The sequence below is a fragment of the Neohortaea acidophila genome (genome assembly GCF_010093505.1).
Source record: "Neohortaea acidophila strain CBS 113389 unplaced genomic scaffold BDY17scaffold_7, whole genome shotgun sequence".
In the NCBI taxonomy this organism is placed as follows: Eukaryota; Fungi; Ascomycota; class Dothideomycetes; order Mycosphaerellales; family Teratosphaeriaceae; genus Neohortaea; species Neohortaea acidophila.
In genome coordinates, this window is record NW_022985516.1 from 127184 (window position 1) to 151302 (window position 24119).

Consider the following 24119-nt stretch of genomic DNA (forward strand, 5'->3'; position numbering starts at 1 on the left):
GCATCGGAAATTTTGAGGAATTTCCAATTCGCAGTCAAGATCCATCTCCCTCTACACCACCTCACATCCTTGCCCGACATTGATGATGTCGCTATCAATACCTAGCGCGCCCAACAGCGGCCTCTTCAAAGCAGGCTACCAAAAGTGAGTTCCCTGGCATCTCCACCTGCTTACCATCTGAAGAAACGCAACAACTAACCCCCATCCAGCTACGATGCCCAAGATGGCGCCGTCCTGCGCAACATCGACGCCTGCCGCGCCATCTCCGGCACCGTGCAGACGTCCCTCGGTCCCTACGGCCGCAACAAGCTCGTCATCAACCATTTGCAAAAAATGACGCTCACCAACGACGCCGCGACCATCCTCCGCGAACTCGACGTCGTGCACCCCGCGGCGAAGCTGCTCGTCATGGCGTCGCAGCAGCAAGAGGCGGAGATGGGCGATGCGACGAACATGGTGATTGTGTTTGCTGGCGAGCTGCTGAAGAAGGCGGAGGAGTTGTTGCGGATGGGGCTCAAGACGAGCGAGATTAATGTTGGGTATGAGCGGGCGGGACGGGAGGCGTTGAGGATTCTGGAAGAGTTGGAGGTGGATAGTGTGGAGAATGTGAGGGATGCGGCGGAGCTGGCAAAAGCGATTCGCACCGTTGTTGCGGCGAAGCAGAGTGGGAATGAGGATTTGCTGGCGCATTTGGTTGCCGAGGCGGTGTTGGCTGTGCTGCCCAAGAACCCGAGCAACTTCAATGTGGACAATATCCGGGTGGTGAAGATTATGGGTGGCAGTTTGGAGCAGAGCCGGGTGGTCAAGGGCATGGTGTTTGGAAGAGAGCCAGAGGGGACTGTCAGGAAAGCGACAAAGGCAAAGGTGGGGGTGTTCAGCTGTGCGATCGACATCTCGCAGACGGAGACCAAGGGCACAGTCTTGCTGAAGAATAGCAAGGAGCTGTACGACTTCACCAAAGGCGAGGAGGCGCAGATGGAGGCGATCGTCAAGGAACTGCACGACTCTGGACTCCGAGTGGTCATCGCGGGCACCACAGTGGGCGAGCTGGCTCTACACTACCTCAACCGCGCGGGCATCCTCGTCATCAAGGTCTTGTCCAAATTCGAGCTGCGGAGAATATGCCGAGTGGTTGGCGCCACGCCCCTCGCCCGACTAGGCGCCCCCATGCCGGATGAGATGGGCAGCGTGGACGTGGTAGAGACGATGGAAATCGGCGGCGACCGAGTAACAGTGTTCCGACAAGAGAACGAGCAAACCCGCACAGCTACTCTGGTGCTCCGCGGCGCCACACAAAATCACCTGGACGATGTTGAGCGCGCGGTCGACGACGGCGTCAACGTTGTCAAAGCCATCACGCGCGACGCCAGACTCGTGCCGGGCGCGGGCGCGACGGAGATGCAGCTCATCGATCGCATCACCACCCTTGCAGACAAGACGGCAGGGCTGTCGCAGTACGCGATACGAAAGTACGCGGAGGCTTTTGAAGTCATTCCTCGCACGCTCGCGGAGTCGGCTGGTCTAGACGCGACGGAGGTGCTCGCCAACCTCTACACGGCGCACCACTCCCCCGCAACGAAGAAAGCAGCGACAAACGGCAGGAAGAAGAGCGCGAACGACGAAGACGACGACAGCGACGAGGAGTTCTCCTGCCTGGGCGTCGACATGGAGAACTCCGACCGCACGGGCACACTGGATGCAGAAGACGAGGGCATCCTCGACCTCATGGTCACCAAGTCCTGGGCTATCAAATTGGCGACAGAGGCGGCGCGGACGGTTCTCAGCGTGGATCAGATTATTGTCGCGCGGCAGGCTGGTGGGCCGAAACCGCCTGGCCCGAACCCCAACTGGGATGATGATGATTAGAGGGAACGTCGAAGGGAACTGTGCGTGTGTAAGACGTATAGCATGGTATAGATCAAAGCGTTTCATGAAGAATATCGCAAATGGATCACAGGAATTGATTGATCTGGCTGTAGTTCATGCCAGAGACAATGGAAGTCTCGCAAGTCGCGCACGGACCACGCTACGATATCAACTTCACGTCTTGCCTTCACTCCTCCTTGCGCAACTTCACACTTCTTAGACGGACGCGACCGCCCGCAAACCACGTTCCAATGCAGACAGAGCGGTACCAGATATCGAGCCTGTCTCTCCGATTGCTCGATGACAATGATGCGATCATCACAAAGGCCCTGTGGCTTGCTGTGCTTTCGACATCACTAGCAGCCAAGATATCAATGGACTGTTACTTCGCCTGGCGACTTGCGTGATCGATAAGTCGGTAGAAACGTTCCTAAACATGTTTGTTCTGCTACTTTGCGCTTCCTTAATTGTCACGATGCTCAACTTGCCCTGTTTGGCACAGGAAAATGCACAAACAAGCGCAAAAAGCAAACCCTCAATCCTCCATCACGAGACTCGAACGCGCGACTTTTGCCTCCGGATCAAAGGTCAAAAAGTAGGCGGCAATCAACGCCCACCGCCGATCCCCCGGCCCTCTCCCTTTGGGGGAGGAGGACACTCCACAAGCCCCCCGCCCTACAACCTATGCACATGTGGCATGGCTGCATGAGCGGTGGATCAGCACCTAATTATTTCGACCTCGAGAGGCGAAAGATTGCAAAGCCCCCGGATTGTTCATCCCTCAACGTACTTTTGGCTGTTCACCAATTTCCTTTTTGAGGTGATGATGCCGGGGCGCGGAATTGTTGATATAGTCATTCGGGGAAACGTCGGCGGTGTCACATGCGCTGATGGGGAGCCGCTGCACGACACGGTGCTCCTTCGCTTGTGGGTCTTATTCTGTTTGCTGCTCCTTCCGTTTTGGGAAAATCTACCTCATCACGATGTTTGTCCCATTCGGACAATCACTGCTACTGGAAGGGTAGCTTTCTTTTCTGTTCCATATAACGCGCATTTCATGCTCTCTCGCTACCAGTCTCCTCTCCATCCTCCAGCTCAAGGTCAGGTCTCATGGACGAGGAGACTCTATACAACCATTCGAACACTCTTATACTACGCGGCCGAGCACAACAGAGCAAACGGAACGAGCTTTGCGCATGTGAATGCGGAGAAGGTGTGACGCTGACAACATGGCCCGCGCCACTACCACGACTACTGGCCTTTCCCTCTCCGCCGCTGTGACTGCGGCCTACCTTCACACCACAGACGACTATAACCTTTTCGAAGATCCTATACACTCTTTCGTGCATCCACTCTTCCTCCCACCGCTGCTCCGATCGCTGACGACCCCTCGGCCATCAACCCTTTCACACTATACATTGTCGCTCTGCAGACTTCGGCCACCCAGACATGTCTTCCACACCAGCGCCCCCGCGGCAAGGCAAGAAGACGTCGACCCTGCCAGGACATGTTGGTCGCCCCTTGACGTGCTACTTCTGGTACACGGAGGGACGGTGCCATAAGTCCGACGCCGAGTGCCAGTGAGTATCCTCCACACTCTCCAGCACCGTGTGCAGTAACTGACGAAACAGGTACGCGCACTGGGCAACAGGTTTGACCGCGCCTCTTCCAGCTGCTAAGTCCAAGGACAAGGGCAAAGGTAAGCTCACATCACCCCTCCCAACGAGCTCGTATACTTACTGGCTCCGTCCAGGACCTGCCATCCAAGCCGATACTCCTGCACCAGCTGCCCTTCCTGCCCCCTTTCCGCCTTCCGTTCGCTTTCCCCGTCCCTTCGCACCGCCTGCTCCGGCCCCTCTCCCTGCTCCTCCCGCGCCGTTCGACCCTTTCAATGATCACGCCGCCATTTATCACAGCAACCCGCAAGCCGAGCACCAGCAACGACTGCAAGCCTGGAAGACCAGCCTCGCCGCTCGAGAACTCTCACTACACGACTGGGACGCACGTCTCGGCAACCAAGCGGCCACTCTCCACGAATGGGAGGCGCGCTTGAACGGAAGGCAGACAGCGACAACGGCGGGAGCGAACGAACTGGCCTCCACGCCAAGTGACAGTTCAGAGGTCGGGAAAGTTCTGGAGCGCATCTACAACGTACGCTCTCAACCCCTTCCTCCTCAAATTCATGTGCATTATGACTGACTCATCGGCCTCACAGGTGCTCGGCGACGCGAGAACTGCCTCAGCCGTCGCTCACGGAGAGCTAACCGGCAAATTCAAGCAGCTCTCGCAGCATCAAGCCGGCAGCGAGCAAGGCGCCGACAGCATGATGGTCGGGATGGCCATCGCTGAAGCTGCGGGCATGCTGGGCCGGTTTGAGGGACGACTGGTGGGCTTGGAGAAGATCGTTAGCGAAGAGATGGTGAAGATGGCCGGCAGTGGTGAGGATGCTGGTGATCAGGATGAGAATGGCGGAGAGAGTGCTGGCCACGGCGGATGGGCCTAGGTGACGATGACATTCAGCGGATCGCAACTTGTTGGTGTTTGAGCGACGGCGTTATGGAGCTTCTCGTGTTTTGAGCCCGGAGAGGACCAGCTCATCGCCGTGCTATTGCGTTCAGACAGATTATCATAACGAGGGAACGGATCACGACCGTCCAATGAGTCTTGCTAATACCGACCTTTTTCATATCAACCGACGCGGCTTACGAGCCTGTTCCCATGGTTCTACTCAAGCCGCTTCCGCCTGTCCTTCCCTCTCATGAATTGCTCTTCGCCCACCCGATCTACGAGAAGCGTCTTCCATCCCCTTTCAGCAACTCGGCGAAACCTCGTTCACCACTCCCGATGTCTATATATTGAATCTTCTATTCATGGCGTCTAACCAATGCCCGGCAGCATCAATTGATTCTGTTGGTCAGAGGCCAAAAAAATGCAAACCTGTTGGGGTCCTACGAGTCTCGCCTTGCTTTCTCTCCTTCCTGAAAAGGGCTGAAAAGGAGTTTGTTTTTTGTCTTTCTTTGAGCAGGTCCCGTGTTCGAGTCTGAGGTGCCTTTACTTTTTGCGTTGCTGGGTGATTACTATATCTTTTCCTCGCCCGCCTGAAGTCCACGTCCGACGAGCTCCTACTGAGGTATGCATTGAAGAGTTGTGTCTTAGTCTTGCGCCCGTTCGTGGATGCCGAAGTCATGATGCTGCTCTCCGTTCTATTCACCAGGTTGACGTCGTACAGTGATTGTCGCTCACACTGCTTCTTACTTGCTCAGCAGCTCTTGACGCTGAGGCTAATACTGATCATTAGCCACGCACTTCTCATCCTCGCGATCACAATGTGCGCGCTCACGTGGCAGTGCGCAGCTTCAGAGATGGGGAGACGATCGTCTCGAGGGCTTACTCCTCTTGACAGACGATAGAGAAAAAGCCGTCTAGGGAGTTTGATGACAATCTGACCTGCTAAACAGAAGAACATGCTGAAATGAACTGTCTATGGTTCTTTAGAACTCAACTAGTTCTGATACACAGGACCAAGCTTATTCCTCCCATCATACGTAGTATAAGCCGCCTTGTCCAAATCGATATCCTTGAAAAGACGAGCCTAACGTGTCACTCAGCACCCACTCCGGGAGACAGAAAGGGTCTGATAAAACTCACATTTATCGCCAATTCGCCCCTCTGGTTAGGCACATCCGAGTTCTTGAAGTCAATCAACACACTACTGCTGCACTCCGGGCAAAAGCGATGCGGCTTATTCTTCTTGCCGAAAAAGTAGTCCTTCAGCCGCGCCTCGGAGTCGTTTTGGAACACCACGTCTTCGCGCTTGGGGTAGACGAGGAGGTAGCCTGGTGGATGATCTGTATTACTACAAGGGGTTTCACAATAATGATTGTGCTTTGTGGAGGAGATAAAGACCATTCTTGGTGCAGATGGAGCAATTGCACCGGTTGATCTTCGCCTTGCCTTCGGGGTACAGGGCATCGTCGAGGGTGACGGTGTAGCGGATGTTGCCGCAGTGGCAGTTGGCTTCGTACGTCTTGCGGGTGCCGGTGGGTTGGGTAGACATTGTAGGGCGTTTCTGAGCGATTGATTCGACGTTGATACCTTGATGGACGAGTTGGAGGGTTGGGTTTCGAGGCCGAAGCATTGCACTGCGCGCTTGAATGCTGACAAATTTTGACCAATACCCGCTGCTGTCCGCGGACGTCTGGAATATCCGCCTGCATCATACCAACAATCATTGATAAGGCAAAAACTCATGCGTCTTATACCGTCTCGTCGACGAAATGGAAAGTCAAAGATAAAAAGTCCCTACAGCCCCACCCGGCGATGATACTCCCCCAAAATCCTCGCATCGACAAAACTGCCCACCGGCTCCCACGTTGTCTCCTCCCACCCCTTCCACTTCACCTCATACAGCATCACCGGCATCTTGCCCAGCTCGACAGGATGCGTGCGCGGATCGGACAGGTGGTGAGCGTGGATGGCTTCGATTTCGAATTCGTCGCCGTCGGCCTCATCATCTTCTTCCTCGTTGTCATCGTTGTCGTTGTCGTCATTGCCCTCGATTTGAGGAGCCCCTTGTTCATGTTCGTCATCACTTGGTTCGGGCCTCAAGCCTGCCTTGCGTCTGTATTCTGTCACAACGCCCCAATCCCCAAAACTGTCCAGTGGCTCCCACGTCACCTCCTCTGAGCCGACCCACTTCGTCTGGTAGAGCATGATTGGTTTCGTTCCTGCGGAAGCCGGATGGGTTCGAGGATCGGAGTATTGGTGGGAGAGAATGGATTCCACGACCCATTCGTCTTCGTCATTATCATCGCTATCTTCGGATGCGGATGAGGAGCTGGAGCTGAGAGGGGCGGTGGGGTGGATCAGTGAGGTTCTGGCTTTTTGCGGTGAGGTGTGAGTAGGCCGTGGAGATTTCGTTTGAGCGACGCGGATTTCGGGTTCGGGTTCGGGAGAGGAAGTCATGTCGATTACCGGGACAGGTTGCGAGAGTCGAGGAGTCGGCTTGACAGATGCGGGCAAATTCGATCTGGGAGTTGAATCGGGTTTGCTCAATGCTTTGGCAGGCGACACCTTGCTGGGAGTAGGGACTGCAACTCGCTCCGCAATCTTGATTTTGCTCGGTGCCGGGGAGATGGAGCGCGACATTGAGCTCTCCATATCAAGTCGTGGCCGTTTTGCGGTCGGAGATATACGCAGATGCTGGAACGAGTTGGGCGACACATGATCATCATCGCTCTCGTCATTGTTCCTGGTCTGGTCGTTGGTAGTAGGATCATATCGCCAGCCCAACGGCATCAGCTCGCGCGTAATCGGATGTCGTCTTCGTCGGGGGCGTTTGACCTTCGGTGCCAGCTGTTGCTGCGGCTGCTCGCCGCGAGGAGACAACGGAAGGAGTTCACCCGTGATCTTATCCCGTTTCCTGCGTCGCCGCTTCTCAGGCACGCCCGGAACGGATTCACTAGATCGGACAACCCGCTCGTCCTCCACGGTGGAAGTAACCCGTCGCCCCTCATCCTCCTCCGTACTCGACCGCACCCTCCTCCTCCTCTGTATCTCCGGCACCTTGAACAGATGCGTATACGTCGGTCTCGCGCGCCCATGTTTCCCCACCTCCGCTTCCGGCTGACCATTCTCCCCTTCCGAACCAGTCCCCTCCTCCCCGTCAGAACTACTGACCTCCTCCCAACCCCCCACGCCCCTCAACTTCGCGCGTTCCCTCCTCTCATCAGCAAGCGCAGCCCTCTCCTCCTCCCTAGCAGCCTCATACGCCGCCAGCACCCCCCTCTCCTCTTCAAACTGCGCATGCTCCCATGCCTCAAGTTCAAGCGGGGAAACATAGTCCAGAATCTCCTCCACAGTGACATCCGGGAGCGGGACGTCGCCTATGGAGAGGTCGTAGTGCACGGCTCCAGTGAGGGGGGAGATGATGCGGGCTGTTATGCGGGCGTTGCGGGGCGCGGTGGAGGAGAGTTTTGTGGGCAGGGGGCCGGGGGCGTAGGAGCGTGTTTGGCGAGGGTTGTATTGTTTAGTTGGTGGGGGTTTGATAGGTGTCCCTCCGGGCGGTGAGCGCGTGATTACCGGGATTGCCATGGCCATGGTAGGTGGTTGTGCGTTGGGGGTCGTTTGTGGTTTTCCGCGATGTTGCGCGTAGCCTAAGTGACGGAAATCGGTGGTCGTAGGGACCGCATGGTTCCAGAGCGAGCAACCAGATCTCCCGAGGATGACGGCGTGTGTTGCGTGGTTCAGACGTTTAAACGTTTAACACGTACTTCACAGAGGTGAGGTTGGCGTGAAGCTCCAGACGTCGACTTTTGTCACTCAAGCCTGGCTGTTTCGACCTCACTTCACCGGCCGCAGCCTCTCAGGAGCGTACGTAGACATGATGTTGAATGCAAGTCAACTTTCGCACGTGTTTTGCTATTCTTGACACCAGGTCGATTCACACTCAGAAATACAAGTGAGCGTGTACAAGATCAACACCATGGAATAATAGCGGTGACATGGTTGACTAAACGCCTTCGTCCTCCGGTAAAGTAGCGGTGACATGGCACCTAAACGCCTGAAGAAACCAAGAAAAACAAGTCTCAATGCTGTCAGCAGTACCTATCCAGCGGGTAACAAGGAAAAAAAACGAGCAGCACCCCCGACTCGAACCCGTGACCTGCCGAAAAACCGCAAAAAAAACAAACTCCTTTTCAAGAGGAAAGCAAGGCGAGACTCGTAGGACCCCAACAGATTTGCGTTTTTTGACCTCTGACCAACAGATCAATGCTGTTGCCATTGGCTAGACCTGGCGTGCAGATGATTCAATATGTAGAGAGTAGGTATGTGATGTTACGAGGTTTCGCCGAGCTGCTGGATTGTTTGAGGTCATGTGTTGCCAGATGCTCTACTAAATATCGAAGCTCCCCAGGTAGGTACCTAGCAAAAAGAAGAGTATCTTAGCGACTCATCATCATTCGAACTCGGGATCTGCCTGAAAAACCACAAAAAAAAAACAAACTCCTTTTCAGGAGAGAAAGCAAGGCGAGACTCGTAGGACCCCAACAGGTTTGCATTTTTTGGCCTCTGACCAACCACATCAATTGATGCGGGTCATTAGTTAGAGGCCATGCGAAGATTATTCAATATATAGAGACCACGGGTTGTGACGAGGTTCTGCCGAGCTGCTGACGACAAGTTTTCATACAAGAGTGGGACGTATGGTGAATTGAACAAGCAGTCTTCCATATCTAGCGACCCTTTTCGTATGGTATCATGACATCTCGTCGTCATATATCCCTCCCATACATATCCCCGCCTTCCCCTAACATGCCCAATTTCATCCAGGCAAAATGCAAAGCCGTGCCATGTTCGCATCGACCATCACTTGTCCTATCCCACCTCATTCCCCACCCAAAGAACGCCGTGCAATACCACCCAAACCCGAAAAAATCATCTCGTCCTCTCCCGCCCATCATACGAAGGCGGCACGCCTAGACTCCGCGCATCATTGCTAAGCGGCCAATCCGACCCATCAGCGCGACGCGCAGGGTGCACCGCGCCGCCCGCATCCGCTCGCCCAGCACCCGCATTCGGTCCCTGCCCGGGATGATAGCTGGTATACTCGTCGTCGAAGTCGGAAGGCTTGGAGTCGAAGTGTGCCGCGCTGCTTTCGACGATGCCTAGGCCGGAAGCAGGATAAGGTGGGGCGCCGAGGTCGATTTGCGAGTCGCCTGCGTCGCTGCGAGAGTAGGCTGTGTAGGCTGCGTGGTGGGCTGCGCTGGCGCCTTCGTACGGGCGGTAGGGACTTAGGCTCGGCCCTCGACCTGGTTGGGCTTGGTGGTGTAGGAGGCGGGCTCGGTCGTCTTCGATTGTCTGGCTGCGTCCTCGAGAGCCGTCGGCTTCTTTGCCGGCGCGCAGTTCCAGATTCGCTCCGGGCGCGCCGACGCCGACGGGAGCGTAGTTGGCGCCTCCAACACCGGGCTTGGCGAAATCCGGGTCTTGATGGTAACTGATGTCGTCGTGTCGCTTGCGCACGCCCACAAAGAGCCAGCGGAAGCCTCGTGCAGTCATCTTCACGATATCCCACGGATTGAAAGCGTCGACTAGCGCGGTGAAGACACCTAGATATCGGAGTTCGCTGCCGCCTCCGAAGCCAGTCCCTGGCTCGTTGAGCGGGTTGGCGTAGGAATGCTTGATGCTGTAGGGCTTCCAAGGGAAAGCGAAGATGTGCATAACGGCGAAGATGGCCATTTCGATGCAGAGGAGCATACTGGGGATGCCGACGCGGATGTCGGGATATTGGATTTGTTTGGTAGGTTGGAGGGGGCCATTGGCGGAGGAGATGAAGGAGATGACGATCTGTGAGTTGTGCTTGTCAGTGGGCTGTATTTTCATCACTATGGATTTTGCGGAAACGTACCGTCTGCCAGAAGGAAAAGAAGATCACCAGTTTAATGCAAAGCACTTTCAAAAATGGGCGATGTTCCGCCAGATCGTCCTTGAGCTGGAGGTAGAACTGGATCAGGCAGAACATGGCAATCGTCACGCTGACAGACTCAAAGACCTCGATCCAGATGTGGGCGAAAGCAGGCGACAAGCTATCCTGGCAGTATACCCCGCCGATCTGCGCAAGCACGGCAACAATGGTGAATAGCACACGGATGAAGCAATACTGGAACACGCCAACCCAAATGACCTAGTAAATGTCAGCGGCGCATTTAGCCAACCCAAGCGCAGACAGTATACTCACATTAAACCACGTCAACCCACTCCTCGGCTTCCTCAACGGACCCTTATTCTGCCCGCCCGTGCATTTCTGCAAGCCAAAAACGCTCCAGAACCAATTCTTAGGCGTCAGCGCACGGAAGTAATCCTTCTGATCGTGCAGGTTGGGAGCAATGTAATGGCACAGCAGGGTGAAGAAAGACGAGATGGCGAAAGCCTCGTAGCAGCCCTCGAGGATGTCGTAGTAGATGGCGTGGCGGTAGTAGAGGTAGGAGAGGAAGGAGACGACGGCGTAGACGGGGATGAGCAGCAGGATGCGGATGATGTGGCGCTGCTCGTAGGGCTTGAGGTAGTGCGTGGCGTGCATGAGGATGAGGAAGGTGGAGATGACGGTTGCGACGAGGGCGAAGGCGGCGCTGAGCACGAGGCCGAACTCGTGGAAGGTGTAGCCGTGGAAGATGGGCTCTTCATTGTGGATGAGCTCGTTGGCGAGCGTGTCGTTGCAGTGTGGCATGGCGACTCATGCGCCGGCCCCGGCTGGGGAAGGAAGGTGGTGGTGAAGGAAGTGCTGGGTATGCGGTGTGTTCACATTGATTGTCGCCCTTGCTCTTCTGCCGCTTCCTTTGTGTTCTCAACTGGCTGAGTGTACTCGATGCTGCCTGGGAGCTGAAGAGAGGTAGGTGAAGTGCAAGGTTAAATGCAGTCGAGCAGGCAGTTCAACGTCGGGAAGGGCCCAGTCGCAGAGCAGGCGTCGGTGAGGAATGTATGTGTAGGAAAAGACAGCGTCGCAAAGCCAAATCCCAAGTCGCAGCGGAGTAATTGAGTAAGCAGCGAGGCGTAGTTAGAGCGAAGCAAGAAAACGTCTCCCTCACCCCATGCAATGCATATGCGAAACCAACAGATCGCGCGGGAGTCGTAGGCAACTGCGCCTCTATCTCCCCTGAAGTCCCTTGCCAAGACGGACCCCTCAGCGAATGATCGTGGCGCCGCCGTTGCTTGCTCGAAACTCTAAAAGCTTAAAGTGCTTCGAAAAAAGGCCCGAGGCGGCTGTGTGGACTATTCTTGGGGGAGGCTCACGCGCGTCTTTGCCTCTTTCTTACGTGTTTCGCACATCTGATCTTGTGTGGCCCAGTGTCTCATACGAGTCTTGGTGATTGACGTGTACGTGGTTGACTGTCGTTATGTTGCTAGTATACGCCATGAAGCAAACTCGAAACAGATAGACGACCTTGCCGAACAAAAGAAAAGAAACCCATCTCAACTCTTCCATCCACTACAACACCGCAGCAGTGCCCAACGTGGCAATCTGCTCCGGAACAACACCCACCCTCTCCTTCGCCAGCAGATCCACAAGCAACGGATTGGGCCGGTTGTCCTTGCCTCCCTTCAGCACATCGTTCGACTCCTTGTAAGCCTTGACGCTATCCAGATACGCATCGAACAGGTAGCTGCTGTCTAGTGGCCCACCTTTAGCTTCAGGATGGAACTGCGTGCTGAAGATCGGGCGCGACTTGTGGATCACGCCTTCGTTGCTGCCATCGTTGAGGTTAGTGAAGTACTCTTTGAACTCCGCCGGTAGAGTCTCCGGGTCGACGGCGTAGCCGTGGTTCTGGCTGGTAATGTGGCATTTGCCTGTGCTGAGGTCGAGCGCGGGAATGTTGTGTGCGCGATTGCCGTACTTCATCTTCGTCGTCTTGGCCCCGGCTGCAATGGCCACCAGTTGGTGTCCGAGGCAGATGCCCATGATGGGGATCTGAGAGGTGTCCATGAGTTTGCGCAGGTTGTCGGACGTGGAGCGGCAGTGCGTCGGGTCTCCCGGGCCGTTGGAGATGAAGACGCCGTCGAAATGGTGAGCGGTTTTGTGGATCGGGTAGTCGTAGGGCAGACACGTGACGCTCGCACCTCGCGAAACGATACTGCGAAGGATGTTCTCCTTCACGCCGCAATCGATCAGGGCGATATGCGCATCGCCGTTGGGTGACGGCACGTGGAAGGGCGCCTTGGTAGACACCTTCTTTACCAGATTGATACTCGCCGGATCCTCGTAGGCCTCGTCTTCGTCTGCATCGTACTCCTCTCCCACCGTGATCTTGCCAAGCGACGATCCCTGCTCTCGCAGATACGTGACAATCGCACGCGTGTCGACACCAGAGATGGCCGGGACGCCCTCCCGAATGCACCACTGCGCGAGACTCTCCACCGCGGTCCAGTGCGAGTACTGCAACGCCACATCCGCGACAACAATGCCGCAAGCTTGGATGTTGGGACTCTCAAAGTACCTCAGCAGTCCGTAGTCATCTCTCGCAGCACTCGGCACGCCATAGTTCCCAATCAATGGCTGGGTAAACACCAGAATCTGGCCGCGATAAGACGGATCCGTCATAGATTCCGGGTATCCAACCAACGAGGTGGTAAAGACCGCCTCACCACTGATATTCGCCTTGGCTCCGAAACTCTTGCCGTGATAGATGGGGCCATCACGAATGGTGAAAGTGGCCGGCTCGTCCAATGGCGGGATGGCGCGAGCGCGACGAGTGGAAGGTGGAGGGGGAGCTCGCACGCTGTTGTTGACGACCGTGGCGTTGAATCGGGCTTGCGTGACGCCGACGGGCTTCCTCAAGAGGTTGAGGTGTGCTCGCATTATTGGCTGCTTGCCAATGCGAGGCAATAGGGTAGTTGTCATGTTGATTTGTTCAGAGGGGTGTGGTCTTTCGTTAATTCACAGACGCTTTCCAAAGGTGGTCTGAGATGTAGTCTGCATGCATGTCGTCAATTAGCTAATGTCGGGTAGATGCATTGGGCATCATATCGCCCTTTTTCGCCCTTGGTGGAGCTGGCGATAGTGCTTTCAAGGGAAAGGGCGGGAGCTCACCTTGCGAAGTGAAGGTCGTAGGAGCAAACGTCATGAAGCCAGTCGTGCGGATGTCAGCCCAATGGCAGGAAGAGAGGGAGTCAGCTGGAGCTCATGAGCGAGCAATGGGGCAGCTGGAGGGTATGATGGAGGATGGTGACTGTTATCAGAAGAATCGGGATGAGGATGATTCAATGTCGTGAGTAAAAGCTTATCTGCCGATTTCGGTGGGGGAAGAAAGTCGTGGGACAATGACCTCACCCAGTGTTTCCCGTGTGCAATGGTGGCCACGTTAATTCATGGCATAGTCGATTTCAAAACGAGATATGGAAGAGCATAACAATTCGTAGGTCATGATCACATATCGGCAAGCACTCCAGGATGAGTGTGCCAACTCGTCATCATCCCTCCTCCGGCACCTCCCCGCCCGCAACTTCTGCCTCCTTCGCAGCCTTGTCCTTCCGCGCCTTATCCTTCTCCCTCGCACTCTTCTTCAACTCTTCAAACTTCCCCTGATACTTCCGGAGGCTCCTGTCCTGCTTTGCAGCCAAATTCTCCAGCCTCTGCCGCTCCTCTGCTTGACCTTCGACTTGCTTCTCCAGCTGCTGAATGCGTTCCTGCAGCGATGCATCCGGTGCTGCTGCGGTTGCTGTTCCAGGCGGTCGCAGATTGGCCACACTCTGCGTTAATGCAGCGAACGAAGCATCTTGTGCGTGCGCTTCGAATGCAGCCAACCGCACAGCGAGATCCTGTAGGGTCTGCTTGAGCGTTGCGTTTTCGAGATCCAGCTCCTCGTTCGTCTTGGCACTACCAAAGGAGCCCCGCTGGGAAAATCGATTCTGTTTCGGGGATGTCGGGCCTTGCACTTCCTTTGCGTCGACGAATTGGGGCTCATCATCATCAACACTAAGCTCACGTTGCTGATGGCTGCGTGCAATGTCGGCGTACGAGTAGGTTCCGCCACCTTTCTGTACGACGTAGAAGCTCTCTGCGGGACCGAAGCCGTGGCCAAGCGTACCGCGGCGTCGCTGCTCATCTTCGATGGCTTCCAAAGCTGCTTTGGAGAAGATCTTCTTGACATCAGGATCGTTGCTTGCCCTCACTGTCCCCCTGTCCGGTCGATGTTTCACATTCTGCTCCGGCGACGTTTCCTCTGCGGTGAGCGGTAGACCAGCATAGGCCAAGACGGAAGAAAGTTTCGACATCGTGCCCGTAGTGATATTGCTGTAGAACTTCGCAAACCCTTCGTCGTCCGCCATTTTCTTGGCTCGCCTGGCTTGTAGAAGGTCTGCCTGGCTGTCCACGATTGGCGCCGGTATCTGAGTGGTGCTGCGAGTCCGCGGCGTTCGGTTCGCCTCCGGTGACTGTTGTCGCGCCTGCGCCGCTGGGAATTGGACCGTTCTTCCCGGTTGGGGAATACCACGTCGCGAAGCCATCTCACGAGCTAAAGACGGAGAAGAGTCACGTTGCTGGCTGCCAACGCGAGTGCTCGCCAAGCTGGGAGCGGACTGCCGCGTTTTCGTTGCGGCGTTTGCGGGGTCCGGAGATGTTGCTTTAGTGGTCGATTCTCCAGGCTGTGACCCCGACGCTACCGTCTTCGCAGTATCCTGTGGCACTTCAGGCTGCGAAGTTTCCTCATTCCGAATAATCTGCGCGAGTTTACGATGCTGCTCTTCCAGCAGTTTCAACACTCGGAGAGCCTACAAGACGTTAGCGATCCTCTAAACGAGGCGAGCTTGACGCTCAAAATACCTCTGAATCAGTTGTGCCTCTTGATGCGCGAGCAAAGTCCGACGAGGCGAGTTTATGCTCGTCCGCGGCCTGCGACCGATGCGCCTTTTGGAACTCTTGTGCCGCTCGGTGAGCGTGGTTATGCGCCTGGCGAATGTTAGAGGGACGATAATCTTGGAGACTGGGATGGACCCTCTTACACTGGTGAGTGGCGCTGTCTCCGCCATCGTGAGGTATGGTTATCGGCGCATCGATTCAGTATTCTGCGAGGCTGTGGTCCAGCAATGAACGATGTGACGGAGGGGATGTTGGAGACGAGCACGGGCCTCTTTCTGCGCGTGGCTCCTTCCTCAGATCCCCCGCAAACATTCCGCACTTCACGTCTCATCACACTCCATGCCAACGGCAGACGTTCATGAAACACAATGAGCACTGACACCAAAGACGCGTGCATTACTATCATTAAACCAACATCACCGCTGTTGTGGCAAATCTCCAATCACACGCGTACAATTCGTTGCCATCTCCGAACTCCCTGCCAGGATAAGCCGCCGGTCGTTTCCAACACCGCGCACCGCATCCAACTCAGGTATCAAACCTCAGACCTTCTGTAGGCGAAGTGACAGTAGCAGGGTTCCCAAAGCCCAGCTGCGATCTCTCCCCGTCCACTCCGTCCAGCGTCAGGCCGTATTGAATGTCTTTCTCGCCAGCCGCAGCAGCCAAATCGTTGCCGTTGGAATTGGAATTGTACTCCGCGAGAAGCGGGGCATTGAAAGCTCTGGCTACTTCGAACGGGGAGAAAGAGACTGGCCGCCCCATTTTCCACCAACCCCAGAAGGTGGGCAAGATTAGAGCGATGCAGATCACCTCCACCACCGCGGCGCCCAGAAAGAACCAGTAATTAGTGCGGTAGACGCTGATATCCCCTATTACTGATCCGACCGCCGTATTTTCCGTTGACAACCCAGCATCCAACCGATCCTCCAGGTACTGTAAACTTTCCTGTGCTGCTGCCGCGCCAAAGTAAAACATCAATTTGTTCATCGAGTTGACAATGGTGTCGTAGGGATCTCGGTATGAGTAGCATCCCCCTTCACTGTTGTTGTGGAAGGTCGACTGGAAGGTTAGTACTGTAGGCAGGTTGTTGTTGATGTACTCTATTTGATGGTCTTGGGTGTAGTACGCTGCAAAGCTCTCCCACAAGACAATCACAAGAGCTGCCACCCCACCCAAGGTGGATGGGTACGCCAGTTCTGCAGTCGACCAGGTGTGGTCGGTCGCACTATTGTTCGCGTATGCCACAAACTCGGGGTTGGCCAAGTCTGTCATGATTATGTTGTCGTTTTGTATCAAAACACTGTATTCGCCAATTCCCGGGACAAACGAACACACTTTCCACCGGAATGTGCCCGTACAGTCATCATCTAGTGTTGCAAAGCCAGTGATGAGGTTGATGGCTTCATCTGGCCCCGTCAACAAGCTTGGGTTTATCACGAGGCCTTGCGCCGCGAGAGGCGCCGCGATGTCGAAAGCTTGGGCGGCGCTCACATTGTATTGGATGTGCACGTCGGAGGAGACCTCATGCACCTTACAAGCAAAGGGAAACAAAGCAGGCGCTCGAATCTTAGCCTGACATCCACCAGGACAACCGCTTACAGCGCCAGGAATGGGTGCTGAGTTGGCAAATTGCGGCAAAGCGGAGGTTCGATTCGGATAGGCATCCGGTGCGATGTGATTTGAGCTGCTGCCGTCAACGGTCGGAACAGTTGCGTTGAACGCATTCGAAGTGCGGACGAATGCAGTGCCGAGATCGCTGTCGGGTATCCAGATGCCAGTGAATCCTCGGGGTAGTTCAGGAGCCATCGAAACACTCAAAGGCACGGTAGCGGTGTTAGGTATCGTAACAGTGGTCGATGCACGCTGGAGTAGTGGACCGTCAATGACAACAATAGTTGCGAAGATGCAAGCGAGTCCCAGCAGGCCGGTGCGGCGGCCAGCAGCGAGTGCTCCTGTCCAAGGCACTGTTAGCATTGAGTTCTGCAGCCAAGGCTCGGGTTAATAACTCACCGCGTAGCATTGTGCCCGCACGCCAATCGGAGTGGAGTTTGGCGATCGTGCTGCCTTTTCGAGCTCTGCTCCACCACGCGATAATCACTCCTTGCGTCGCAGCATATCGTACCGATAAGTTTGCGATAGCAGTAAAAATGGCAAGATATGTGGACGGAGGGGCAGTCCAGCTGTTGACATTTTCTCCGTCAGAGCCAACCAATACTCCAAGAGACGCAACGAGAGATGCGGCGGCCAGTAGCAGACCGAGAAGACCCGAAAGCGGCCCAAAGCGAAGCCACGAGGAGTGCCATGGCCGAGGCGGTGTCCTGGAAGAGTCTGGACGAATGACCTCGGCCACCGTGTTATTCCATGAGGGCCCGGACTGCTCAGAGATGGGTGATGTGGCACTCAAAGATGTGGACCGTATGGACTCGTCATCAACAATGGCCAACTGCTTCAGGCTCTCGGCTTCGGCTATCTTGCTGGTTTCCAGAGAGATGCGGTCCACCGTTGGAGGATCTGCGTGGGGGGAGATCATGACGACGTGCGTGCTGTTGGCTGTCGTTGTCGTTGTCGATGTTAGCACTGTTTGCGGTGTTTGATGCTATTGCAAGCTCGTAAAGGGTGTTGTTGGTGCTGAATGTGAGTGATTTGCGCGGGAATAGTAAAAGACTTCAGATAGCATCGGCGAGCGGCGAAGGAGGATGGGTGCAATTGATCGCTAAAAGCCCGGTGTTCTGACGGCATTCTCTCACGAGGAATTCCTGCTACTTGTAGGAGGTCGAGGGAAGGCTGTCGATAGCATATGGCCCCGCCATGTCGAAGCGTGCCCTACATGTTCCGCATTCGATGAGGCTTGGAGTTCCGTAATCAGTGGCGCAAACGCCATAAGAGTACGGCCATTCTCACAGCTAAATCGAGGAGGTATAGCCTATCGTCCATGGTTACAGTTGTGGCTGAATGGAGAACGAAACGAGCCGCTTATCAGAGCAGGCTGCGTTTCAAGGTTCAGCCACGCCTGCGCGCAATACGATCGCAAGCAGCGGGCACAGGTCGGATTCGGTCAAGCTGGGCTTGTTGTTTCTCCCGCTGCAGCCATCTTGACCGAGCACGCCGTAGCCCCGGGTCTGCGAGGCTTGGAACAGAGTCCAGTCGGTTCGACACACCGCGCAGGCTAATTTTCGCCTCGAGGCTGGAGCGTATGATGAGACACTCACCGACCTATCAAGCCAGAACCTCAAGCTACGAAAGGCCGATCGAGCACGTGGCCATTTCCGACATTGACCAATCTGCTTCAACAAGAGTAACGCTTGCAGGCAGCGCCGCCATTTCCGAGCGGTCCAGACTCCTCGGGTTCGCTAGCAATGCATGGCACGTAGTCAACATAAGTCAGCACTTGAGCACCACCGGCATGCCGTCTGCGGTACTTGTAGGGAAGTCTTCCGGCCGTGAGCACTCGCGCTAGTGATTGCACTCGCGCGTCCCGCGATTTATAAGCTGGACCGCCTTTCGTGACTGGAGCCTGCACGCGGACATCTTCCGATACCACCATACCCTAACGTCGCTCGATACGTGTCTGGTGACGTCGCATGCACGGGGTGGGACGGGATTGAAGCTTTCGCCACAAGATTGAGAAAAGATGTTTCGTCAGGCCACATGCACAGTGATGGGGATATCCTAAGTCGAGACATGAAGTTGGATGAAGCTGCGTGCATGTTTGGCCTGAGGCAGAAACTGTCTCTCGTCTCCACCTCCGACTCCGGCTCCACTCCTTCTACTGTATCACAACGTCAAGCTATGATGCCATTGTTGCAGAGCGATGTGCAATCTTCCTGAGATGTTGTCGACCACTAGCATTTGTTGCGTAATACCTGCCTCAAGCTTGCTGGGAAATAGATCTGCCAAGTCCAAGCTCTCCTGTTGATCGCCACCTGCGCCAAGCTTCCCAGTTCAGGAGTCAACATCATCGATGCCTTGAACCGGCACCAACTTCATCTCTGGCCATTGGACAACTCCTCCGGGAGAAGATGGTGTGAGAAGCATCGCCAGCAGTTGTTGAGCAGCCGCTCCGAGGTTGACGGTCATCATCACAATGCCGTCCCCTTCCCCGCGCAGGGGCTTATCGAAACTGCGCCGCAATCAGGACAGCGGCAACGACTCCACCAAGTCCCTCGCCGAAAGCTCGACAAGCGATGAGCCTGGTCCAGAGCCTTCCCTCCATACGACTTTGTCCGATGGCACCGCCAAACTTCGCGAACGGTTAAGGCGCAAATCGGTTGATGATCGGCGGAACAGCGGCGACTCCGGTAATCGATTGTCCAACCTGATGACTCGGCGCCGAAGCAAATCAAAGAAGACCGCGTCAGATAGTCTGAACCGCGAGCTCAGTGTCGACTCGGCGACTGGCAATCTATCTCGCAATCATTCATCTACCTCCCTCGGCCTGGATGACAGCGGCCGAAGCAGTCTACTGACAGACGATGAAGCGGAACATGACGGGTGAGTGCACTCATATTCCTACTATGCTCTTTGTGCTCGCATGTACCGCCCAGTGCCATTGGTCTTGCTCGCGTGGCAGCCATATCCTCGTGGCCCGTCACGCGTACGACTGCCCGCCAAGCACGACCCTCGGCTGGAGCCGAAAGGTCCGGGAAAGTCTAAAGCGAACCGGCGGAAACTCTGACATCGTCGTCCGCATCCGCGTCAACCTGTTGCAGCAATACAGCACGCACCACTTGGCTGCTGACTTTGTCGTTCGCTGTCCCGTGTGCGCCGGTCTCCGCCTTAACACCGTTCTTTATTCCACGTACTGCTATTCGTTGTCTTCCACGCAGCCTGCCATCCATTGGAGCATCCCTGTATTGACATTTCCCCGAACCCAGGAAACCAAAACGTCCACCACTTTCAACGCATGCTTCCCACGCCGGCTACTTGACCCTCTCCGCCCCCGAGATCCCAGCGAATCCCAATCCCGTTGACCCTGCACACCTCGCCTCAGCCCTCTCAACTCCCCCACTTCTACCGAAGCCGAGCACGAATGTCCCCGACGTTATCGAGCCCTACGACATCGAACCCTTTCCGCGGCAGCCCTCTCCTGAGCGAAACACCTCCGATCTGTTGAGAAACGCCATTGGCTTGTCTCAACGAAAAGACAGTTTCGACGCCGATTCTCTCGCATCAGCGTCGTCAAGCAGAAACAATAGCGTGGACATTCAGGAGCGCATACCTTCCGAGAAGGCGGTACCACCCGCTGCGACCCAGGAAACAAAGACCCCTCGACGCTCGCAGATCGAGACGTCTGTTCGACCAGCAACACCCCCAAGCCTGACCGCGACCCCTACCACCTTCGTGACCCCGCCCACTCCCACCGATCCTCTCGCCGACGCTCCCACTTTTGCTCCGCGGGCCTTTCAACGCTCTGCACGGGAAACCTCACCTACCAGGGACAGCGTTCGTGGTCGGCGTATCAACATCCCCAGCAAGCTCTCCCAATCCATACCCGCCCCTCTCACACCCACGGTCGAAGAGACCAAGACTCCGGGTGGCACACTTGCTCAGAACACGAACGCCACCGGCTTCTTCTCAAGTGTGTTTACCGCTGCGCAAAAAGCCGCCGACTCGCTCAGTCACTCTATTGCCTCGAGCCCAAAGAAGGTTAATTCCCCCGAACAAGCTCGGGCAGGAGGGGGAGGAGAAGCAGTGCATACTGGAGACAGCCAGAGAGGACTGGAAGGAACTGGCGAGATTAAACCACCGGCGGCAGTCCACACACTGGGAAGCGGGGATCTGAATTTCGGTCATCTTGGTTTAGCGGAGCACAGCAGTGAGCCGAGTCCGATGAACTCCTCGCCCAATCTTGCGCTGCAAAACGGATTCTCGCAATGGGACGATGACACCCACCACAAGGCGGAAGAGGAGGCGGCAGCTCGCGCTGTGTCCGAAGCCTACCATGAGCCAGTCGAAGGGGCGTTGAGCCGAGCGTTGAACGGGCGGCCACTGTCCATTGCTTCGAATGAACGTCTTACCCTTGGTGGCGAGCATGCCCTTCCCAAGCCTGGTGCGGATGCAGATTCACTTCAGTCACTCCAGCGTTCGGGAAGTGTCAGGAGTAGGCTCAGTGGCCGACGGCGACGGAGAGGTACTTCAGCCACAGCCGGCACGGTGGGCACGGCGGGCACCACCAATACTATAGCTGCAGGTATCTCGGCTTCAGCGGGTGGCTTGGGAAATCTATCTGCTACTCCCGCCGGTCGTCGGTTGACAGGATTCGCGGTCGCCAGCAACAAACGAAACAAGGACTTTCACCAGTTGTTTCGGAGTGTGCCAGACGATGACTACCTGATTGAAGACTACAGTGCAGCATTGCAGCGCGACATTCTGCTTCATGGGCGGTTATACGTCTCCGAAGGCCACATTTGCTTCTCCAGCAACATCCTCGGCTGGGTGACCAATCTCGTCATCAGCTTCGACGAGGTGGTGTCGGTGGAGAAGAAGAGCACGGCCGTCATCTTTCCCAACGCGATCGTCATTGCAACATCGAACGCTCGGAATACGTTTGCCAGCTTTGTCGCTCGAGACTCGACGTATGAGCTCCTCATTGGCATTTGGAAAATCAGTCATCCGAATCTGAAGAGCTCGTTGAATGGCGTTACACTGGACAACGCTGGTACCGGCGATAAGACCGAAGTCGCCGGGCCGGACGATGGTTCTGAAGATGGCTCCGGCTCGGCATCAGATGACGAAGTATATGATGAAGACGAAGAAGACGAAGATGGAAGTTTTGATGATGCTGCATATTCGCGCAGTATAGCTGGGAGCGATCGGGGTGAGAGGACAATCAGCCGACAGCCCTCCAACGCGCCGCTTCCAGGTACCAGTCAAACGAACGGATCGGTTCCCAAACCGGTCGAAAATGCCGATGCGTCCACTGCAACAGCAGCTGGCAGTGCCGATTCTCCTGGCCCAACCACACACGAACCCACGCAATGCTCCGACGGCGCCGAACACTACGACCGACCACTGGTCGACACCACCATCCCTGCCCCTCTCGGCAAAATCTACTCCTTGGTCTTCGGGCCGGCATCCTTGACCTTTATGAAGAAATGGCATATCGAAGACCAGAAATCCCGAGACCTCAACTTCTCCGACACCCCGCTCGATAATGAGCACAAAACGGTGACGTTCGACTACATCAAACCGCTCAACGCCCCCGTGGGCCCGAAGCAGACGAAATGCATCACCACGTACAATCTGGTGGCTTTTGATTTGGAGAAGGCGGTGACGGTAGACTGCAGCACGCAGACGCCCGACGTACCCAGTGGCGGCGTCTTTTCCACAAAAACGCGGTACTGCTTGATGTGGGGGCCTGACAACTCTACCCGCATGATTGCGAATTGCACGGTCGAGTGGACGGGGAAGAGTTGGTTGAAAGGTTTGTTATTGACACCTGGTGATTGGATTTCAGTTAGGCTAACTTTCCCAAGGCCCCATTGAAACCGGCGCAAATAACGGCCAAATCGAATTTACGAAGAGTCTTGTCGCCGCGCTACGAGCAGCCGTCTCGACGAAATCGCCCACCAAGGTCGCAGCAGCAGGCAAAAAGGGCAAACGAAAAGGCAAGAAAGAAGTCTCGGACGGCGAAGGCGCAAGCGATGCCCGAAACGCCGCCGCCGTGGCCGCCGAGCAAAAGCCTTCAGACTGGGGCCTCTTCGAACCCCTGCATACCCTTCTCCGACCCCTCATCCACATCTTCGGCCCGTTCATGACGGCCCAGACGGTTGTGGCGGTGTTGCTCGCGCTGCTGCTGTACACCTGGTTCAACCCTCCGCTCCGCAGCAAGGGTCTGGACTCGCGCTTCCCAGCCTACACCTCGCCACAACGCTTAGCCGCCTACGAGGAGCTCTGGCGCAGAGAAGAAAGCAGTCTATGGGACTGGCTAGAAGACCGCGCAGGCCTGGACGGCGTGTACGGTGCTATGGGCGGCAAGACAGGGGGAGACGATCGGCGCGATAGACAGCGGGTTCTGGCTGCGCGGGATATGGGGAAGCGCTTGGATGATGAGGGTATGAGTGAACGGCAGATTGACGAGGCGATTCGCGTTACGCATGAGCGGTTGGAGGCGCTGCGAGAGGCTGTTGCCAGGAAGAAGGAGAGAGTGGGGAAGAAGGCGAGGTGAGAGGGCAGCCGAGCGCTGGTTTGGGGTGCTTTTCGTCGTCAAGCGTGGAAAGAACGAACGCAGGCAGCCAAGCCAAGCCAAGGATCAAAGGCGAAGTGCGAACTGTACATCACTGGCCCGCGAACCTGACCGGTCAAGTGCTGGGTTCCCGGACACATCATGGGGCCAAAATGATGAGGCAGAGGACTTGAGTACTGCGCCGCTATGAGTACCAATTCTCTTGGTCATCTGAATTTCACGAGCGACTGAACGTTGCACAAGGGCGTATGCATCATACCCAAAATTGCCGGAAACTTCACCCAAGCCGGCTATGACGAATGAGACTGCACAGTACACCTGCTGTGTGTCGTCTCACAGCAGCTAGAGATATAGAGCCGGAATGATTCCCCGCGAAGCTTTTCGAGGCCTCTGTGGACTTCACATGTTGGACAATCGATGATATGTTTCGGAGAACGCTCCGACTTTTCTGTTAGGTGTGGGTTTTCTTGACCTGAAGCCAAAGTCGTCAATATGCGCACCTTGCAGTCTTTGACGAGTGGATTTATTCAAGGAAAACGGTCTAGCAGACTGGAAGAGGCCCCGCGGATGTAAGAATGTTGCGTACACTGGGCCAACACGGAGGCCGTTGCTCGTCGCCTTGCGGCCCAATTTATGAGTCTCCTCACCTGGAGAGCATTGCGGTGACCACTAAATTCAAAGACTGAACCAATCTTCTGCAATGGATTGCGCCCTCGA

General features: G+C 55.8%; 9 protein-coding genes across 9 annotated transcripts; 3 read left to right on the forward strand and 6 right to left on the reverse strand.

The window, feature by feature from the left end:
* Window positions 1–32: 32 nt before the first annotated feature.
* On the forward strand, window positions 33–2075 carry BDY17DRAFT_267622 (chaperonin Cpn60/TCP-1 family). Its single transcript, XM_033731911.1, has 2 exons — window positions 33–144; window positions 210–2075. Exons 1-2 carry the CDS (start codon window positions 83–85, stop codon window positions 1864–1866), a joined length of 1719 nt encoding a protein of 572 aa, XP_033588201.1. The 5' UTR covers window positions 33–82; the 3' UTR covers window positions 1867–2075.
* Window positions 2076–3315: 1240 nt separating this feature from the next.
* Window positions 3316–4544, forward strand: BDY17DRAFT_346918 (uncharacterized protein; the record flags this gene model as incomplete). The annotated part of the gene is made up of 4 exons (XM_033738119.1): window positions 3316–3446; window positions 3498–3565; window positions 3620–4017; window positions 4082–4544. 4 exons carry the CDS (start codon window positions 3316–3318, stop codon window positions 4367–4369), a joined length of 885 nt encoding a protein of 294 aa, XP_033588202.1. The 3' UTR covers window positions 4370–4544.
* A 684-nt stretch (window positions 4545–5228) lies between these two features.
* BDY17DRAFT_168486 (DUF636 domain-containing protein) lies at window positions 5229–6002 on the reverse strand. Its single transcript, XM_033729785.1, has 3 exons — window positions 5773–6002; window positions 5515–5702; window positions 5229–5458 (listed from the first exon to the last, which is right to left on the reverse strand). The coding sequence occupies exons 1-3, from the start codon at window positions 5921–5923 to the stop codon at window positions 5369–5371; spliced, it is 429 nt and encodes a 142-aa protein (XP_033588203.1). The 5' UTR covers window positions 5924–6002; the 3' UTR covers window positions 5229–5368.
* Window positions 5968–8117, reverse strand: BDY17DRAFT_346920 (uncharacterized protein). The gene has a single exon (XM_033738120.1). The coding sequence runs from the start codon at window positions 7963–7965 to the stop codon at window positions 6169–6171; it is 1797 nt and encodes a 598-aa protein (XP_033588204.1). The 5' UTR covers window positions 7966–8117; the 3' UTR covers window positions 5968–6168.
* An 823-nt stretch (window positions 8118–8940) lies between these two features.
* BDY17DRAFT_267626 (organic solute transporter Ostalpha-domain-containing protein) lies at window positions 8941–11467 on the reverse strand. The gene is made up of 3 exons (XM_033731912.1): window positions 10604–11467; window positions 10274–10549; window positions 8941–10212 (listed from the first exon to the last, which is right to left on the reverse strand). Exons 1-3 carry the CDS (start codon window positions 11090–11092, stop codon window positions 9304–9306), a joined length of 1674 nt encoding a protein of 557 aa, XP_033588205.1. The 5' UTR covers window positions 11093–11467; the 3' UTR covers window positions 8941–9303.
* A 187-nt stretch (window positions 11468–11654) lies between these two features.
* BDY17DRAFT_267627 (carbamoyl-phosphate synthase) lies at window positions 11655–13599 on the reverse strand. The gene is made up of 2 exons (XM_033731913.1): window positions 13451–13599; window positions 11655–13333 (listed from the first exon to the last, which is right to left on the reverse strand). The coding sequence occupies exon 2, from the start codon at window positions 13259–13261 to the stop codon at window positions 11852–11854; it is 1410 nt and encodes a 469-aa protein (XP_033588206.1). The 5' UTR covers window positions 13262–13333; window positions 13451–13599; the 3' UTR covers window positions 11655–11851.
* A 117-nt stretch (window positions 13600–13716) lies between these two features.
* BDY17DRAFT_299381 (uncharacterized protein) lies at window positions 13717–15425 on the reverse strand. Its single transcript, XM_033733893.1, has 3 exons — window positions 15361–15425; window positions 15182–15307; window positions 13717–15129 (listed from the first exon to the last, which is right to left on the reverse strand). Exons 1-3 carry the CDS (start codon window positions 15385–15387, stop codon window positions 13831–13833), a joined length of 1452 nt encoding a protein of 483 aa, XP_033588207.1. The 5' UTR covers window positions 15388–15425; the 3' UTR covers window positions 13717–13830.
* Window positions 15426–15560: 135 nt separating this feature from the next.
* BDY17DRAFT_168742 (uncharacterized protein) lies at window positions 15561–17948 on the reverse strand. Its single transcript, XM_033729787.1, has 2 exons — window positions 17228–17948; window positions 15561–17169 (listed from the first exon to the last, which is right to left on the reverse strand). Exons 1-2 carry the CDS (start codon window positions 17745–17747, stop codon window positions 15746–15748), a joined length of 1944 nt encoding a protein of 647 aa, XP_033588208.1. The 5' UTR covers window positions 17748–17948; the 3' UTR covers window positions 15561–15745.
* A 1165-nt stretch (window positions 17949–19113) lies between these two features.
* Window positions 19114–23657, forward strand: BDY17DRAFT_168685 (uncharacterized protein). Its single transcript, XM_033729786.1, has 3 exons — window positions 19114–19708; window positions 20092–22640; window positions 22693–23657. The coding sequence occupies exons 1-3, from the start codon at window positions 19302–19304 to the stop codon at window positions 23382–23384; spliced, it is 3648 nt and encodes a 1215-aa protein (XP_033588209.1). The 5' UTR covers window positions 19114–19301; the 3' UTR covers window positions 23385–23657.
* The last annotated feature ends 462 nt before the right edge of the window (window positions 23658–24119 follow it).

Excerpts from the sequence above, each read along its gene's own strand:
- BDY17DRAFT_346920 (XM_033738120.1), bottom strand. The coding sequence starts at position 7,965 with ATGGCCATGGCAATCCCGGTAATCACGCGCTCACCGCCCGGAGGGACA.
- BDY17DRAFT_267626 (XM_033731912.1), bottom strand. The coding sequence starts at position 11,092 with ATGCCACACTGCAACGACACGCTCGCCAACGAGCTCATCCACAATGAA. Across the intron at positions 10,550-10,603 it reads GTGGGTTGACGTGGTTTAAT|GTCATTTGGGTTGGCGTGTT; the intron begins GTGAGTATACTG and ends GACATTTACTAG. Across the intron at positions 10,213-10,273 it reads TCTTTTCCTTCTGGCAGACG|ATCGTCATCTCCTTCATCTC; the intron begins GTACGTTTCCGC and ends CACAACTCACAG.
- BDY17DRAFT_168742 (XM_033729787.1), bottom strand. The coding sequence starts at position 17,747 with ATGATCTCCCCCCACGCAGATCCTCCAACGGTGGACCGCATCTCTCTG. Across the intron at positions 17,170-17,227 it reads TGCGGGCACAATGCTACGCG|GAGCACTCGCTGCTGGCCGC; the intron begins GTGAGTTATTAA and ends TGCCTTGGACAG.
- BDY17DRAFT_267622 (XM_033731911.1), top strand. The coding sequence starts at position 83 with ATGATGTCGCTATCAATACCTAGCGCGCCCAACAGCGGCCTCTTCAAA. Across the intron at positions 145-209 it reads TTCAAAGCAGGCTACCAAAA|CTACGATGCCCAAGATGGCG; the intron begins GTGAGTTCCCTG and ends ACCCCCATCCAG.
- BDY17DRAFT_168685 (XM_033729786.1), top strand. The coding sequence starts at position 19,302 with ATGCCGTCCCCTTCCCCGCGCAGGGGCTTATCGAAACTGCGCCGCAAT. Across the intron at positions 19,709-20,091 it reads GATGAAGCGGAACATGACGG|GAAACCAAAACGTCCACCAC; the intron begins GTGAGTGCACTC and ends CCCCGAACCCAG. Across the intron at positions 22,641-22,692 it reads GGGGAAGAGTTGGTTGAAAG|GCCCCATTGAAACCGGCGCA; the intron begins GTTTGTTATTGA and ends AACTTTCCCAAG.
- BDY17DRAFT_168486 (XM_033729785.1), bottom strand. The coding sequence starts at position 5,923 with ATGTCTACCCAACCCACCGGCACCCGCAAGACGTACGAAGCCAACTGC. Across the intron at positions 5,703-5,772 it reads CTCCATCTGCACCAAGAATG|GCTACCTCCTCGTCTACCCC; the intron begins GTCTTTATCTCC and ends ATCATCCACCAG. Across the intron at positions 5,459-5,514 it reads GGGGCGAATTGGCGATAAAT|GCTCGTCTTTTCAAGGATAT; the intron begins GTGAGTTTTATC and ends GTGACACGTTAG.
- BDY17DRAFT_267627 (XM_033731913.1), bottom strand. The coding sequence starts at position 13,261 with ATGACAACTACCCTATTGCCTCGCATTGGCAAGCAGCCAATAATGCGA.
- BDY17DRAFT_299381 (XM_033733893.1), bottom strand. The coding sequence starts at position 15,387 with ATGGCGGAGACAGCGCCACTCACCAGT. Across the intron at positions 15,308-15,360 it reads AGACAGCGCCACTCACCAGT|GCGCATAACCACGCTCACCG; the intron begins GTAAGAGGGTCC and ends AACATTCGCCAG. Across the intron at positions 15,130-15,181 it reads GAGGCACAACTGATTCAGAG|GCTCTCCGAGTGTTGAAACT; the intron begins GTATTTTGAGCG and ends AACGTCTTGTAG.